Source organism: Colossoma macropomum, unplaced genomic scaffold, assembly GCF_904425465.1.
Source record: "Colossoma macropomum unplaced genomic scaffold, Colossoma_macropomum, whole genome shotgun sequence".
NCBI classification, from domain to species: Eukaryota; Metazoa; Chordata; class Actinopteri; order Characiformes; family Serrasalmidae; genus Colossoma; species Colossoma macropomum.
The window spans coordinates 30,486,974-30,502,981 of NW_023494787.1; the positions used below are offsets into that span (position 1 = coordinate 30,486,974).

The window sequence follows — 16,008 nt, forward strand, 5'->3', positions numbered from 1 at the left end:
ATTCTTAGGGAAAAAAAGGTTCTCTGACATCAAATAAAGATGGTATGACTTAAAATAGCACCTTTTTGTGATATACAATTAAAAAGGTTCTTTAAAGGACCATACATAAACAAGTTTTCCATAACATCATCTACACACTTACAAAAAAGATGGCTCTTCAAGGGTTCTTTAGCCAAGGCAACGGTTGTTTAGAACCATTTCATGCATGGTGAAATGGTTCTTCAGACTGAGTGTGCATGTGTTGTATATGGTTCTATGTAGAACCATTTTGAAAATGGTTCTATATAGCACTAACAATGTTCTCTGATTATGATGTCAGGTTTCTAACAATAGAACCTTTTGGTGCTTTATAGAACCTTTTTGTTTACATAAGTCTGAAGAAAAATTTCACCATGCAAAGAACCATTTAAGCATGAAGTGATTCTATATAGAACTTATGTTTCTAAACAGAACAATTAACTTTACTAAAGAACTCTTGAAGAACCATCTTTAAGCGTGTACATTACTGCTGTCAGAACAAAACCTCATATCTCCTAAATGATAACTTTACAGTAGAAGAACAAAAATATACTTTACCTTTAATGTAAGTCAATGGAACCAGACTTTTTTCCAAGTCATTTGGAGCCATTTCCTTTCATCAGGTTATTATGAAATTTACACACAATGTAAAGGACAACACATTTTCAAATTATGTCAAAAACTGAAAAACGACAAAAATGGAAATATGAGGTTTTGTTCTGACAGCAGCGATATGTAACCATTGCGTTCCCAAAAACCCCTTGAAGAACTTAGTTTTTAAAAGGTGTACAATAGAAAAGTAAACAATCTAAACTTGGGCATCAAAATAAAAAAAATGACAAAATCTAGCTGCTACTTTAATGCTATGCCTGTTAATTGTGAAGACAATTGTACCGACAAAAGCATTTGTATAGCACCATATATCAAACCTTTGCCAAGTTCAAATATAGTTGTTTCCACATTTACACAAATAATAACTAAAGAATAAAAACATTAAGAAAAAAAATCATTTATCTACATCTTTCATCTTTTGCTTTCCATCCTGTCACACTAACTTATTTAGCCATTAAAAAACTACTGTACTGTTATATTAAGTGATATCAACAGTAAATTACGTCATTTATGCCTTCAGAGGAGCAGAGTTCGAAATCTGGTAAATTTAGTTTTTATTAAATTTACTGAATATTGTTTTCTTCATCTTCGGAAGAGGGCGTCACACGAGAATGTCCACCCCATCACACAAAACAGAGAAAACAGTTGTAATATTACTGTTTTTTTTTGGTTTTTTTTGCAAAATTCACAGAAAAGTCATGTAATTTACTGTTGAAAAACTGAGAAAGCGATTCCTTCGTAACAGGCAGCAAAGCAGTCAGATTTGCACAAAATATTCCACCCCATCTCATTCCTCTCCGTCAACAGATCACTATGATGAGTTTGTACTTTTCTGTTTTATTTGGCACAAAAAAGTCATATAGTTACTTACAGTTTCCATGGAAAATCTGTTTTTTTTCCTGTACTGTTCTTGTGCACAGTGTTCCACTGAAAGAACTGAGGACAAAAAATTGTGATTTCTTGACATGAAAAAAACATCAAACTGTCACGTCCATTTGGAATCATTCTTGTGGAATAACTTGCTTAGGTATTAAAAATCTTCTTAGTTCTGGTAATAAAACACTTAACCAGTGTAAAGATTAAGAATCAAGTTTAATACAAACAGTAAAAAAGAAATATACACAAATAAATAAAAGTTTGGTTATTGACAGTACAGTTTTAGGTCAGTATTTTGCACAGTATTTGGAGCTGAGAAAACAGTAGACATCACATGGACATTAGAATGTGCAAGACAGCAGATACAATAGTGTCCATTATAGTAGTTATGTGAATATAAGACTAGCAGTAGTTTCATTCCAGGACAGTGCAGAAGAACTAGATACGTCACCCTGTATTTTTTCACCATTGTCAAGTTCCCCTTGTGTCCAGTTATAAAATAGATTGCTTTACTACAGTATAGACTAGTGGGCTACATTTCACCTCTGTGCATTCAATAAGAAACACATTAACAAGTGATTGAGTGAGTGCAGATCTAAGAACAAGTGGCAGTCTCAATTCCCTACAGTGCAGTGGTAGTGTGCTTTGTCAGTGCTGTTACTACACTTGTGCAGTTTTAACCTTCTATATGCCCCACAATCCGCAGCTTTCCTTGTGTTCTGTACCCATCGGCATTACGAGTTTAGTGATTGCTGTGGGAATGTCATGACCGATGGCTTGAGCCAAGCTTCTCAGGGCTCAGGGAGGAGAGCATCACGTTTTCAGCAGTTATCATAGTCACTCCCTGAGCCAATGGGGAAAACTAATGTGTCTAAACATTTCACAGAGTATAAATATTTTTGGGACATGGTAGCGAAACATAAAGGCTTTGGTCAGCTCTTCTGGCTGGGCTCAGAATGGCAGTGAGAAGGATTCACTAGACTTAAAGTGCTGAATTACTCAACACTGCAGAGCTCTCGATGGCAAAAACATTACACCAGTACACTCACACAGTTTTACTCACTCTCTCTCCCCACTCCTGCGCATGCGTGCACACACACACACACACACACACACACACACACAAAAAAAAAAGCACACAACAAGCACAAAAGGAGGAAGTGCAGTGGACTATTTGGATTCCCATGTCGGGCAAAAAATCTAAAATTACCTCCAGCCTGTAAGGAGTTCTCGTTTTTGGAGCTTTTCCCCTACAGAGTCTGCCTGAGCAGCTTTCACTGCCCAGCCTCAGGAGAGACGAGGAGACCATGTTTATGCCACAGATAACCCTTCTGAGTAAACACGTGGTTCCTCACACAGCACAGGGAGAGCAGGGCAGAGGGGGAGCAGGCCCAGGAAGGTCATGCACGGTGTAGGAGAAGGCAGTTTGGTGCCTGGGCACGGGGTTCGTGCCTGGCCCTGCATTGGACGTCGGTGCTCTTTAGCAGTCAGTCCGGCGAAAGCTGGACCTGCTGAGAGAATTCCTGCAGAATGGGAAGAGATGGAGAAACAGGGTCGGATTTCAGCGGATCTGACTGGAAAGCTGAGAGTGTTTGTTCAGGGCGAGTGAAGGGGCTGATTGTGAGGCAGGTGATGCCGGGATTGCTGGCCCTGATTAGGACAGCCGCAGCCAGCCAACTCTCACAGGAGGGATGCAGCTGGCTGGAGAAAAGAGCTCAAAATACAATAAATAAACGTGCCGACACTTTCAAATAAATGAGAATATTTTATCAGCTGCATGTGTGCAAGGACAGGGGTGTTTATCTAAGAGTTTGCGTGGACAAATGAATAGTGTTCGCAAATACATGTGTTTTTATGCATGTTAGCATACACTTGGGGGGGACAATTGTCACAATAGATACATAGCCTAAATTGAGGACTCCTACACTATGTGTTACTGATACTAGTGATATAGCATTGTCACTGTAAGCTAAAAGAGAGTGGCTTCATGAATAAAGATGTGCCACACACAGTGAAGAAAAACAATTGCTCTGTCAGTGTGCAGCAGTCCCCGGCTAGCCTAACAGCTAACCCCTTACTTTTTACATCTGTAAACAATACACGATTACTGTCTACCTATGCTATAAAACATCCACATTTGAAGAGCAAGTCTGTCAGAAAATGTCTGCGACCTAAAGCAGATCACTCTGTTAACTTATGTGAGAATGTACTTCAGCCTATTGTCGCCTTTGTTCAGCTTATAAAGTAAAAAAACTCATTCAGAATGGCGAGGTGAAATATAAATATTCACAAACTGACACAGATGTTTTGTTTCAATATACAGACCTACTGTAGCCCCAGTACTGTTTGCTTTATTTGGTGGAACTGCTTTTTTTGTTGTTGGCAATGTCACATTCCTCTGTGTGTTTGGTCGCCATCATGCATAAATTTTCCCCCTCTGGGAGTAAAGGTGTGGTAAATACCCGAAGAGCGCTAAACACTTTAAGAGGGTTGCGGATCAAAATGTTTGATAATTGTGTAGAACTACTGTCTGCTGTTTCTAAATGTATCTTGGTGTTTTACTCTGAGGAGTTTTAGTGAACTGTTTGAATCATGAACAACACAAGTCTGCTTAAATATTGATGTTTTATGCCCTAAATTTTTTACACACTGACCTGCCCTGCCATTTTATATTCAGCTATTTGTAACACCTATTTGCTACACTAATCATTCATTGACTTATTTATTTTATAGTTCTTCCTATTTTCTGTAAATATAATTATTGCAACATGCAGATTAGCATATTTCAGTCACAAAACCTGACACTGTAAAGGGTAAAAAGCTGATATACTGAGCACATTTCAGAAAAACGTAATTATGCTTGTTTTTTTTTTTAATAATGATTAAGTCTTTGTTATTATAATACTATGCTAACTGTAACTGCAGGTGTACTTTGTTCAGGTACTTTTACGTTCAAATTCCTCCCGACAATGGAGCCCCCGCACTTGTCAGACCAAGTTTGCACCCCTGCATGTGTGTGTGTTTTAAGCTTTTTCTTTAGGCCCAATTATTGCCAGTATACACACATGTACACTTCAGGTTTTTACACACCAACAACCACGTATATACTAGGTCACAAGTTTAGGCTTATTTTCTTTGAAATTGAAAAGTGAAGAAGAAATGGTCAAATGTTTTTCCATTAAGTCACAATTTTGACATATGCATCAAGTATATATTCATAGCTATGGAATATTTAGACTACATGACAAAGAAGGAATGAAATATAAGCTAGTTGTAATTGTGGCTTGTAGCCATCACTAACAAAGCTTCCCAGTTCTAGGTAGGCTAATATCCAGAATTACTGGCAAAAATAGCACTGGGACATAAGTAATGGATTCCTCAAGGCCAAAGCCAAGCTATCTGACACTGTCAAGTACAGTATGAGAAGGTTTCTTGTAATAATCAGTGTGCTGTCTGGCAAAAATCACCTCATTTTATTGTTACCCACAAATATGCACTGCCTAATAATTTTGCTGATAGAATCTCATTTATTTTGTAGCCTTTGGCCTATATGCTATTTTAGGAAGGGTTACAAAGGCAATGCATTGCAGCATTTGCAAACACAGTCTTAGTGGGCTGTTGGGAGAACCTGCCAAAGCAAGCAAAGTTCTATTTAAACCCTGCAGACCTACTGTAGCCGCAGTACTGTTTGCTTTATTTGGTGGAACTGCTTTTTTAGAGAATCATTTATTTTTAAAACTGAGGACTCCTACATTACGTGTTACTGATACTAGTGATATAGCATTGTCACTGTAAGCTAAAAGAGAGTGGCTTCATGAATAAAGATGTGCCACACACAGTGAAGAAAAACAATTGCTCTGTCAGTGTGTAGCAGTCCTTGGCTAGCCTAACTGCTAACCCCTTACATTTCACATCTGTAAACAATACACGATTACTGTCTACCTATGCTATAAAACATCCACATTTGAAGAGCAAGTCTGTCAGAAAATGTCTGCGACCTAAAGCAGATCACTCTGTTAACTTATGTGAGAATGTACTTCAGCCTATTGTCGCCTTTGTTCAGCTTATAAAGTAGAAAAACTCATTCAGATGTTTTGTTTCAATATACAGACCTACTGTAGCCCCAGTACTGTTTGCTTTATTTGGTGGAACTGCTTTTTTTAGAGAATCATTTATTTAGATTTGGAAATAAATTAATTACTTTGTTATCACAGTAAGTATATATAGTATTTTTAATCCAACATGTTTTTTTTTACTTTTTATTAGCTATGAAGGAAACAAGAATAACAGACGGATATGATCAAATCCCATCAATAAAACAAGAGAGCGCATATCCAGCCATTCTTGCGAGGACAGTACAGTGCAGACTGTGGGCAGTGTTACCTTTGTGTAGGTGTGGGAGTCAGTGGCTGTAGTGTTCTGTACAGCTGGGGGATCTTGCGGTTAATTAGAGGGGACAGAGCCTCTTTCAGTTTACTGTAGTTCCTCTCCAGCTCGCGATGGTACTCCTTTTGGTCCGGCCCAATCAGAGCTTTGTTCTTCCTCAGAGCATCTTCACATCTACCATAAGACAAACACGGTTTAGGAGATAAGGACATGCACATACACTGTGTGAGAGTCTGTGTGCCTGTATGTCAGTCTCCTCACCTCTTTGTGAAGTCCTTAAAGCAGAGACGTAGTTTATTGTGATGCCGGAAGAGCTTTGGATCCTCTGGGATTTCGGACAAGAAGACCTGGGCTACCTCTAGAGGACCCTGAAAACAACAACAATCTTAATTCCCACAAGTTCACACATGCGTAAAATTACACTCCACAAAAACACTTGGTGATAAAAGCTCACCTGGTTGACGGTCGTACCCACACATCCCTGCAGCACCATCTGCAGCATCTTGGAGTCAGCAGGATCCTGGTGGGTGGCGAAGGCCAACTCCTGAGTCTTCTTTTGCATGTCCTCAATAGCTACTTCAATTGGAACGAGGATTATCTGACAGATGAGAGAGATCAAGTTTCATGAAACGTCTCTGTCTAGGTTCCCTTTATCACATTGAAGCGGCACAATTTTTTTGCCCTAATGTGACCCAGATCTGATGTTTTCAGAGCTGTGTGGACAAATAAAAAGGGTCTTTTCAAATCAGATCTGAGGCACTTTCATATGTAGTCATAGCTTGGATACATATCAGATTTGTGGCCAACGACATTGATGAGAACAGTCAGATTGGAATGCATGTGTTTTTTTCTATCATTCAGTGTTAATGTGGAAGACGCGCCTAAAATAACGCGATAAAATAAACCAATCAAACTACTCTTTAAAATTTCTCTTTTAAAGAGTAGATGCAAAATAAAAATGTGGTGCAAATAGCGAACTAACTAATAACTACGTGAACTGGAAATGCAGAGAGCTGCACACAATGGGAGAAGAGTCTTTTATACTTTTGCCAAGCTATGATCACGGAGGCCAATCAGTCCTACTAATTGACTCCGCCCTGTGAAAGAAAAACAGAAGAATGGAAAATACAATGGGGCCAAGCAGGACTGTAACACAACACACACAGAAACAGACACACACACAACATTTGTCTTACATTACTAGTGAGGACTTCCATTGATTTCTACTGATTTTAGTATTACTGTAGCCAAATAATACTATACCTACACCTAAACCTAACTTCAACGTCAGTATCCAAAAGACAGTTATTCTGCTATGTTAGTTTTTGAAAAAATGTAATTTGTGGTTAAAACAACACATGCTCAAATGATGAAAATGTCCTCACTTAAGCAAAAATGTCTTGTTGCAAGACAAGCACACACACACACACACACACACACACAATTTTATTTGGGAATTTAACTGTATTTAAATGAGAAGGGTGTGTGAATCTGGCATGGCCAGCAAAGCAGAACATTTCTACAGTCAAGTTTTCAATTTTTACTGGAGAAAAAGTCACAGAAGTGTATTTTCATAAAAGAAAAAACTGCTGGCTATTCATGCTGTTGGCTATTCATCCTGTTTAGTGGGATTTTCATGACCTGTATGAACACTTGCATCCCGGTAAAATATCATTTAGGGGCTGCATGTGTGAATGATGCAAAGCCCAAGTATTACCGGTAAAAGAATCTCGATAATGTTTCAGGTTTTGAGTGTGAAAGGGGCTTCATAGACAAAAAGGTGTCAGTACCTCCTCCTTCTGGATAACATTGATGCGGGTCTTGATGTAAGGGAATGCGTGGGAGGTGGTCAGGATGGTTTTGCGTTTGTACTGCTCGTGCAGATCTCCGTGTGCGCGGCCGTCCAGCGTGAATGGTGTGCAGTACATGAATGTGCGCAGGTTGTAGTTCTTGTCAAAGTAAGTGATTCGTTCCTTTAGCTCATATGTGTCAAAGAAGGGCTCCACATATGTGATCTGAAGATATGCCTGGGTGCCGGCACACAAAGAAAAAACTTTTAATGCTTAAAACATGCGTAGCTACAAGAATGTTATGAATCAAGCAAGAACTGTAGAAATAGATATGGATTATTTTAAGGACCTTGTTTGGGTCCAGCTTGTTCTTGTCCACAGGGTTGGAGTCCTTGATGATCTCCACAACTTCGTCACCAAAGCGTTCTGAATAAAACTCCTAATCACAATCAGGGAAGAAGTGTATAGACAAACTTTAGGACGTTCTTTTGCAACAAAGTTTATGACTAAGTACTTGTGACAATTTGTAAACAATTAGAGCTTATCATGCACTGTAATTCTTGTAATCATGACTGCACAGAGGAGGGAGACATGCCTCCAGCCTGTGTGAAATCTCAGCCAGCTTGGTAATAGAGGGCTCCTTATACACAAACTCCTGCTCGTCTAGATCCCCGAAGCGACAACCGTAAAAACCCACGCGGAAGTAGGTCCCAAACATCCTCTGTTCCCTGCAGGAGGGAGGGAGAAAAGAGATGGAGACAAAAGGTGAGATGAGGAGAACACACCATCAGCCCAAACAAACATGACATTAGCAGCCACTTGAGGGATGATCACTGAGTGCATGTTTTTCTGTGTTAGCTGGCAGGCCTAGATTGAATTTTGACTCCTGCCACTCTTGTGAAACGCTCTTACATAAGTGTGCGAGAGAAACAGAGTCAAAGGGAATAGTCTGGTGTTGTGATAGAAGTTCATGTCCTCATACTCACCAGAGACACATCCAGCCAGGACAGACACGAGGGAGAAAATGGAGATAATGAACAAGACAGAGGGAGAGAGTGAGTGAAAAAAGATCAGACATATGGCACTGATAAGTATACAGTATGATAAATGCAGCAGAATATCATCATATATGTGCTTTTGGAGTCATACCTCCCATCCTGAGCTCTGCAGACAGAACCAGACCAGCATATAATTGCAGCAGCAGAGAGAAAAAAAGGATAAGACACAGATCAAAAAGCTGGAATCAAACTCCATCAATAAACTCTGACAATTACAAGCATAAAATCCCCGTAAAATTACAAAAGAAGAATGCATTTTTGTAGCAGCACCTAGAATTATGCAAACAAGATCATGCTAACTGATTTGAACCCTTCACTTTACTGTAATGACAAGAAAAAAACGTCATGACATTGCCATAGGAATTAAAGGGACTATGTCCTACATTTTTCCCCTCTTATGATGTTTACAAGGGTTTAGGTGCTGAAAACAGTTGTAATTAATTTTCAGATTTTATCATATAATACATAATACAGCCAATTAGAAAAAAGCTCATTACATATTACAACACAAAAGTAACAAAAATAGCCTGTTTAATTTTAAAGGATAAAGGGAGGTTAGACAATGGAAATGTACAGTGAATTATGTGGATGTGAATTATGAGCCCTGTGACCGGAAGGTTGCCGGTTCGATCCCCTCGGCTGACAGTCCATGACTGAAGTGCCCTTGATCAAGGCACCCAACCCCCAGCTCCCTGGGAGCCGTGGATAGGGCTGCCCACCGCTCCGGGCAAGTGTGCTCACTGCCCCCTAGCGCGTGTGTTCACTAGTGTGCATGTATGTGGGTGTTTCACTGCACGGATGGGTTAAATGCGGAGGTCTAATTCCACAGTGTGCAAAACACAGTTGGCTGATGGTTCTGAATTCAATTCTGAATTCAGTGTCTGTTTTTGGAACATAAAAACACATTCATATTATAAGCAGACATTAGGGGAAATGATCAAATTCAAGATAAATGTAGGATATGGGCCAGAAAAAATAAATTTATATAAAACAAACACACGTCCTTAGAGCTTCATGGCAGTCAGCATAAAAGCCACAATATAACAGGGCGGCACAGTAGTTTTTCACGATAAGCTTGTTCATCTTTGTCCAATTTTCCAACTTGCCTCACAAGCTGTTACATTATCAGCATTACTCTGACATGACATAAAAATGCACACAAAGCCTACAAAATCAGTATTTTTGTGTCACAATGTGCTGTGTCATATTAACCTGGAAAATAGCCCAACATAACCTTTTTTCAGCAACCAGTTCGAATTAACCTTTATGAATGTTTATGTAGATCTAAGTCAGCTGTCAAAGTGCTTATAAAAGTGTCATGTAACTGCACATTTGAATGAAATGTCCCTTTAAGATTGTGCTTACTCCCTGCAGGCCTCCTACAGAGTTCCAGTCATGTGTAAACACGGAACAGACCTGGTTGTAGACTTTGTTGAAGGCATCCTGTAGCTTTCCATGGACGGAAGCCAGCTTCTTGAAGTCCCTGTTGGCCTCATGGATGGGGCAAAGGATCTTATAGACCTCATTTATAGCTTCATACATTGCAGCCTGGAGTACAGACAATCAGTCAAACACTCACTTATGTAAGAGGGACTATTTCTCTTCTATTGGTTAATGATAACCAGCCTTTGAATTCTTTTTCTATGTAGACTTCTGCTCTCACCATGTTAAAGGAGGCAGCTGCTTGTTCCAGCAGCCCCACCAGCCCAGCCTCACTGAAGTACTTCCCTGCACAGATGCCCTCTTCTTCCGGGGAGAGGATGTCATCAGACACAGCTGACTCCTCCAGCACGTTAGATGAGATGCTCTACACCAAACACAGAAGAAACACAGGTTGACTACTAGGGCTAGAACCAACAGTTGAAACTGATTATGAAAAAAAATTCCAATGTGGATTTTCACTGTTGATGCATCATTTCAACAGTGCTCTATAATTTTCATATGATACATGCTTCCAGGCAGATTGTAAAAATGCTACAGTAAAGATTGAGAACAAAATGGTTTCTATTTCACAGCACCATAAAAGAAGAAACAGAGCTTTCAGTGAAGTAGATATGTAAACTCATGATCAGTGAAAAAGGTGAGAAGTTCAGAAACCAAGCCCCTGTAGCGGGGCCTGGCGGCATGGTTCGTGCTACTCAAGGGAGAAATCCAAATATATATCTTAGTTCTGGCTATATCTGTGGGTTGGCTGAATAATGATCGTGAACTGCTGCTGTGATGAGTTTTGGAAATGGGGGGATTAATGTGCTGGCAGCAGACCCAACACCAACACAACACCCCCACCCCCCCTAAAATCTAAGCAATCTACACAATTCTTCAAATCAACACAATTTATGTGAATGACATATTCATAATTTAAAATAGCAACTATTACCGAAAGACAAGTTTATGTTTATATGTTGATGGCAGCGAAGGAAAAAAAAACGAAGAAAGCAGAAAAGTTAGATAGTCGAGTATCAATAAAAATTATAATAGTGGCGATAATAAATAGTATAGTCAATAGTTATCATTAGTTGAAGCCAGCAGATCTTTACAATAGGGCTGCCCAAAGTATGAAGGTCAGAAAGTTATTCTAACCCCACCCTGCCAATTACTGAGAGAACAAAAACATTAATATTCTATAATATTAGATTACAACATAATGTTATTAAATACATTTTTAAAAGCAAGTTTGAAACTTAACTACTCTCTTTATGTGTATATTGGTTTGTTTTTTGGCCCTCAGCCCACCACAAACACTGTATCTCCACCAAGACAAAGTTTGGGCATCCCTGGTTTACAACTCATGTAACTATATACAAACCACACATCCAGAAAGCTCCTGTACCTGGAATGAGACACAGCCAATGGGGAGGTAGCGGCAGTCTTCCAGCATGTTAAGGTACTCAGCAACTAGGGCAGCGCTGTGTACCAGGCAGTGGGCTGCCTCAGCATGGTTTCCCCTCTCTGAGTGCTTCCCAGCCATGTTCTGCAGCCAGGTCAGACGCAGGTCCGGAGAGTTCTGATAGCCCTTAGCAATTCTACAGCATGGAGAAGTAGAAGAGCAAAATAAAAATTTTAGCCTGTCAAGAACTGACATGATGATGTACTAATGTCCAGATTGATCACCTGTACATGAGGTCTAGCAGCATCTCAGGGTCCTGTTGATGCTCCTTCATCTTCACTGTGTCTGTCAGAATCATGTGGAGGTTGAACACCAGATCCTGAACCTACTCAAGACACAGCAAAAAAGGGAATGAAGCCTTGGAACTACTAACTCTGCAAGGTAATACTGAACTGGGAGCACTGTGTGTTTATTTGCATGGGAGAGACCTGCTCAGGGAAGGGTGAGTCTCTGAGCTCCAGGTCTTCCTCAGCATAGGTGAGAATGGTCTTGAGCGAGCGGCGCAGATGTTCCTCGTTAAAGTTCTGGGAGGTGCCCACAAGAGATGACAGGGACATAGTGACCTGCATCTTCACTCGCGCAAAGTTCTGCAGGATTAAATCAAACACACTTTTACGGTCTACACAGCAAAACCCTAACTTTAATTTCTCATACTTTTACAATCTATCAGGACATCTGAATAGAAACTATCTGGAAATATTTTTCCAAACGTAATAATAATAATAATAATAATAATAATAATAATGTTATTCATTATTATTATTATCTCTCAAAGTAGACAGTTCTTGGCCACGTTTAGGGACCAAATGCACAAGACACTCTGGTGATAGGCAGAAACCTGGCTTGAGAGACTAATACAGGTGTAGTATGGCTAAGCACCAGAGCATCAGAGAATCTAAGTGAAAGGAAAGTAGGTAGGAAGACGCAAGATCATAGCATTCTGTGCTTTCATGTGATGAGTAGTCTGAGTTGAATAAGGGCTGTTACATATAGACAGTGTAAGTAGAGAAAAAAGAACAGGAATAGTAAAAAGTAGTTGGGCTGATGAATTTTGAATGTATTGCAGTTTGCTGAACAATCTGGCAGAAAGACCAGAAAATAATAAATTGCAGTATTACAGATGAGAAGTTAGGAAAGCATGAACAAGAATTTCTGCATCAAGAAAGTTGAGAGAGAAGGAAAGGTTGCAAAAGATGAAGACTATTGCATCAGTTATGGAAGTGTCTGGAACAAGAGCATAGGGTCAAAAGTAACTCCAAGGTTACAAGCTGCATTTGCAGCGACAACTGTATAGTAATAAAGCAAAACAGAAATGGGAGCTGAAATAGTATGAGGTGATCTTTTTGCTTCTGTAGTAAAAATATATTAGAAACAAGCTTGATTGTGTCTCACATTGCCAATCTCGTAGTTCTGTCTCATGAGAAGGTAGAGAGAGGCGCTAGCATGACTGCGCACGGAGCCGACGCTGCTGCTGCAGTGGCGCAGTAAACGCAGACACAGATCAGCACACAACTCTGTGTCCTCCTCAAACAGCATCTCTGGGAACTGTGCACAAACACATGGATTAATGTTTTAAAGAAGAACTTTTCAGAGCAGACAATTGAAAGACACACACTCATAAACCACAAACTAGGGGTGGACAATATGAGCAAAATTTTTTGTAATCGTGATAACAATGACAATTATGTCACAATAGGTTTTTGTGAGCCTATCATGGATATCATCAGTACAGAATACTGACCAACCTTATGGCTTATAACAAAGAGAACACAGTTTTGTTAAAATGGATTTAAAGTAGCACAGCATGTAAAACACTGAACATTACAGTGTTTATGTGGCACTACTCTTTTTTTTATCTGTACCAACTTATCAAACTTATGTGATAACTTTTGTGATAATGTTCAGTCATTAATGGATCTTCCAAGCATCTTTATATTATATTCAGAAATATGGAAATTGTAGGCTGATTAGTCATGCACCAATCCTACTTTCTCTCCCCCGATATCTGAACTCAGGATCTTGGCCAGAACCAATTTGATATCTTTTTTTTCTTAAATTTAAAGTATGTATACTTCAGCTAATATGGTGTTATAACTGTAGAGTTCATTCCAAAACTTTATATTTATTTTAAGAGATGTTGTTAAGTATTTTTAAATGAGGCACATTAGACAAGCAATTCACATTCAACCACATTCTTCTCATTTATTGTTAACTATCACCTTATTATGTCAAAATGACCCAAAATCTGAATTTTACTTTTCTTAGCCTTCATTAAATTGAAGCACAACAGAATTAGAAAAGCCCTCCTGCAGTTTTACTCTGATGCACTTTCACGTTTTAAAAAGAGAGGCTTTTATTTTATTTTATACTCGGTCTATCTCCTTAAACAAGTTTATCTGTAATGCAATTGTCATTATAACTTGTTAGCGGAGCATTCATAAAGAAAACATCTGATGTGCATTATGTGTTGCAGTGACATACGTTGATTTTAGAGCAACTGTGTCAAAGGATCAGTGTCATTAGGGGACTGGTAATGTCTGGCAATACCTGATCCATTTAATAAGGTCAGTATTGGTGCCAATATCGATCCAGTATATCAGATTATATGCCTGTTAATGCTTATATATAAACAGAAAATGGAGAAAGTACGACTCACCTGGATTAAAATTACACAGAAATCTAACACTTATTTGTAGAGGGTTAGAGATGCAGGAAAACTGAATAAAATGCAGACGTTTTAGCATAATAATCTAGTGTTGCCTAACAGTAGCACAATAAATGTCATCAAATTTCAAATATTTAAATTATTACTCAAATCGTATTATCTGTCCAATGCTGAAATTTTTAAGCAAGTATCTGCCGAAGCTGATATGATTCCAATGTCACCGCGCATCGCTTATTACATTTTTGCCATATTGCCCACCTCTGCCTCAAACTATGCCAGACAAACTGTTTATTTGTTTAGGACACAAAAGTGCATTCACGGTGACTCAAATGTATCTATACCACTCAAGCTTTCTCTCTCTAAATAAGATAAACACACCTTGAAGACCAGAGCTCTCTGTGTGCTGAAGCAGTGTTGCAGAAAGAGGGCACTTTGGTTGCCAGCCATGCTGTGGAGCAGAACTCTTAACACCCCACCCAGCACACTCTCCTTAAGCTCCGACAGCACCACCGTCTAAGACACACACACACACACACACACACACACACACACACACACACACACACACAGATACATTCTCAGATGTGAACTCAATTTCATGTAGTGATTCAGAGGGTGGAAGAGAGCAACTATGAGCAAGAGAGAGAGAGACAGAGGACGAGGGGGAGGTTCCTTTACTTTGACAATGATTTCCAGAGTGTCCAAGACTATTAAGGAGGCTTCAGTCGCCAAATTTCCATCCACCACCGACTCCTGCTCCACCTCCGCTTTTGTCCTGCACATGCACACACACATACTGTTCACAGTGTACTACCCTGTGATTATGCAGTTCATTAAGTCAATGGCCAACTTGAGTCATATATAGGAATTCAGATGTGGATATGTAGCGAGAGAGAGAGAGAGAGAGGGAGAGAGAAAGATAGAGAGAGAGAGGAGGGTAGACAGACAGAGTGAAAGAGAACAAAAGAGCAAAACACAGCAAGAGAGTGTGAAAGAGAGAGCGTGAGAACAAAAGGGGAAAAGAGATAAAGTGAGCGCAAGAAAAAGATCCAGAGCAAAAATGATCAAGAGAGAAACCCACTTGTCCACTCTGTCTGTGTTCTGTCTCCAGTGCGTGACATTCTTCCTCCATCGCACATTCTCCTGGCTCCCATAAGGACTCCTTTCTGCAAATAGCATAGCTGTTCTGACCAGCTCAAAACAGTCATCTCACAAACACAAAGAAAGACACACTGACACACTATTCAGTTACCTCTACAGCGGCGGACCATCTCCTGTCGGGCTCCAATAGTACCCAGGATTGCCTCTTCCAGTCGGGCCTTCATGTCCTGAGACTTCTTAAAGGTCAGGCTGTTGATCCGTTCCAGAGCCTTCTTCCCCTGAACTCGCCAAACAGTCACAGCAGGCCACAACAAGGCACCAATCAGAAAAGACACAGGTGTAACATTGGTTATGAATAGAATTAGTCTTCCACTTCGTGTAGCCTGATACATCTTACTGATCTCTGCCATATTGATCATATTAACCCTGATTTACAACTGGTTGTCTCATGGGATTTGTATCTGGATTGTAAATTGATTGATTTTACCAAATGCATTTACACTTGGTCTACACTTGATTTTGTGTTGTGCACACCCCCCATCAGTTTTCGCTTGTAGCACAATCCATATTTTGGCTTCTTGATAACCTTAATGATCCTTCAGAGGATCTGGCAAC

General features: G+C 39.7%; 1 protein-coding gene across 3 annotated transcripts in view; it reads right to left on the reverse strand.

The window, feature by feature from the left end:
- Positions 1-1,703: 1,703 nt before the first annotated feature.
- The window catches only part of LOC118805807 (dedicator of cytokinesis protein 7-like), a 51,315-nt gene continuing 37,010 nt past the window's right edge, over positions 1,704-16,008 (reverse strand). For all 3 annotated transcript variants that reach the window (XM_036566873.1, XM_036566872.1, XM_036566870.1), the window contains 18 exons: positions 15,545-15,671; positions 15,374-15,458; positions 14,971-15,067; positions 14,671-14,805; positions 13,020-13,172; positions 12,056-12,214; positions 11,852-11,952; positions 11,571-11,763; positions 10,404-10,547; positions 10,157-10,288; positions 8,832-8,846; positions 8,278-8,403; positions 8,032-8,121; positions 7,683-7,919; positions 6,347-6,490; positions 6,154-6,260; positions 5,890-6,066; positions 1,704-3,029 (listed from right to left, as the gene is read on the reverse strand). In XM_036566873.1, coding sequence (XP_036422766.1) covers positions 2,987-3,029; positions 5,890-6,066; positions 6,154-6,260; positions 6,347-6,490; positions 7,683-7,919; positions 8,032-8,121; positions 8,278-8,403; positions 8,832-8,846; positions 10,157-10,288; positions 10,404-10,547; positions 11,571-11,763; positions 11,852-11,952; positions 12,056-12,214; positions 13,020-13,172; positions 14,671-14,805; positions 14,971-15,067; positions 15,374-15,458; positions 15,545-15,671 — 2,265 coding nt within the window. In that variant the 3' untranslated portion in view covers positions 1,704-2,986. The remainder of the gene's footprint in view (positions 3,030-5,889; positions 6,067-6,153; positions 6,261-6,346; positions 6,491-7,682; positions 7,920-8,031; positions 8,122-8,277; positions 8,404-8,831; positions 8,847-10,156; positions 10,289-10,403; positions 10,548-11,570; positions 11,764-11,851; positions 11,953-12,055; positions 12,215-13,019; positions 13,173-14,670; positions 14,806-14,970; positions 15,068-15,373; positions 15,459-15,544; positions 15,672-16,008) is intronic.